The 1,431-nt window shown below is 66.0% G+C and overlaps 1 protein-coding gene across 1 annotated transcript in view; it reads right to left on the bottom strand.

Moving 5' to 3' along the window:
* The window catches only part of ADGRA2 (adhesion G protein-coupled receptor A2), a 27,272-nt gene that overhangs the window by 10,116 nt on the left and 15,725 nt on the right, over positions 1 to 1,431 (bottom strand). The window contains 2 exon segments of the mRNA XM_019471339.1: positions 20 to 46; positions 151 to 222. Coding sequence (XP_019326884.1) covers positions 20 to 46; positions 151 to 222 — 99 coding nt within the window.

Here is a 1,431-nt window from a genome sequence, read left to right as displayed (position 1 = left end):
AACTGGGCGAGCACCGAACCAGCCGATGCGGTTGTTGGAGAGGTCCCTGCAAGGCAAGCGGAGGGGCCGTCAGGGCTGGGGACGCCCCGCTGTCCCCGCTCCACCTGGGCCGGCTCCGGGCGCTCCGGGGGGGGCTGCGCCGGCACTTACAGACGCTTCAGCTCAGGGAGGCCAAGGAAGGCGCCCGGCTGGACCGTGCTGATCAGGTTGTTCTTCAGGTCCCTGCGGGGAGACAGACACAGACCTGACCTCAGAGTGGGCAGCAGGGGGCCCGGGACGCGTCCTCTGCCCCATCCACAGGAGACACAGCACAGCGGGGACAGGGACATAAGCACACCCCGATCCCCCCCCCAGCCCCCATCTCCCACACGTGGGTTCCTTGGCAGCCCCAGGGGCTGCAAAACCCCGCGCAGGAGCCTTATTAGCACCTTTCCATCCCATTTCCCTCTCGTTATCCCTCCAAAGGGTGCAGGGAAGGCGTGAGGCTCCCTGCTGCTCACGGGGGGGACGCCAGCCCCTTCGCACGCTCCGAGCGTGCACCGTGGAGCATTGCAGGCCACGCGCACGCCGGTGGTGCGTGCCATCCCCTCCTGCACAAGTTGTTTCCAGAGCAGCCGTATCCCGGCAGGTTATCACCTCCCGCACACGGGATAGGAGCACGCTGCAATTGCCAGCCCCAAAAGGGCTTTGCGGCCCGGAGGAAGCTCGTTTGGTTTATTAGCCTGATTGGAGGCACATATCTAATCAGAGGCACGCCAGGCGTGTGCTGGCACAGGGCGGCTGCCGGGCCGGTGGGGAGCTGGGGAGCACCGGTGGCTTTGGCTGCTCCGTCCAGCCCCGGGGACTGGCAAGGCGGCTCCTGCTGAGCACCGGTGCTGGCTGGGGGAGGAAATGGGAACCACATGGCAATGCCATGTTTATTTATAGCAGGCTCCACGGTACTCATCGCTGGGTTGCCCGCAGCTCCGTGTGCAGCCCTGGGGACACCCCGTGAACCGCAGCCCCTGTTTCAAGGCCACAAGCTGGAGCCTGGGATGGGGGAGCGGTGCAAACCCTTCCAGCAGACCTGGGGGTGCAGGTGGGCATGGGGGTCCCACCGGCGAGACGTGAGGGGCCATGCAGGGAGAGGGAACACGGGCAATGCTGCCTGCACACCATAAACACACGGACATGCTTTCCTTCCAGGCTAAAACACCCAAGCGGCTTCTGCGGGTCCCCAGCTGACCCCAAACGAGCGGGGCTCAGTGCAGGGGGGTGGACGGCCCCGTGGTGCAAACCCCAGGGAAGGGAAACGCGGTGTGACGCCTTCCTGGCCGGCATCATCCTGGCCCCGCTCAGCCGACACAACAGCTCTGCCCACGCCTGCCTTCCCTGGCCATCCCTGACGGGCAAAAGCGTGTCCTGGCATGGTGATGGCCGGGTGCCCAGCCG

This window comes from Aptenodytes forsteri, unplaced genomic scaffold (assembly GCF_000699145.1).
Source record: "Aptenodytes forsteri isolate BGI_AS27 unplaced genomic scaffold, ASM69914v1 Scaffold298, whole genome shotgun sequence".
Classification (NCBI taxonomy): domain Eukaryota; kingdom Metazoa; phylum Chordata; class Aves; order Sphenisciformes; family Spheniscidae; genus Aptenodytes; species Aptenodytes forsteri.
Note: the sequence above shows the minus strand (reverse complement) of the source record. Positions and strands in the feature narration are given on the sequence as shown.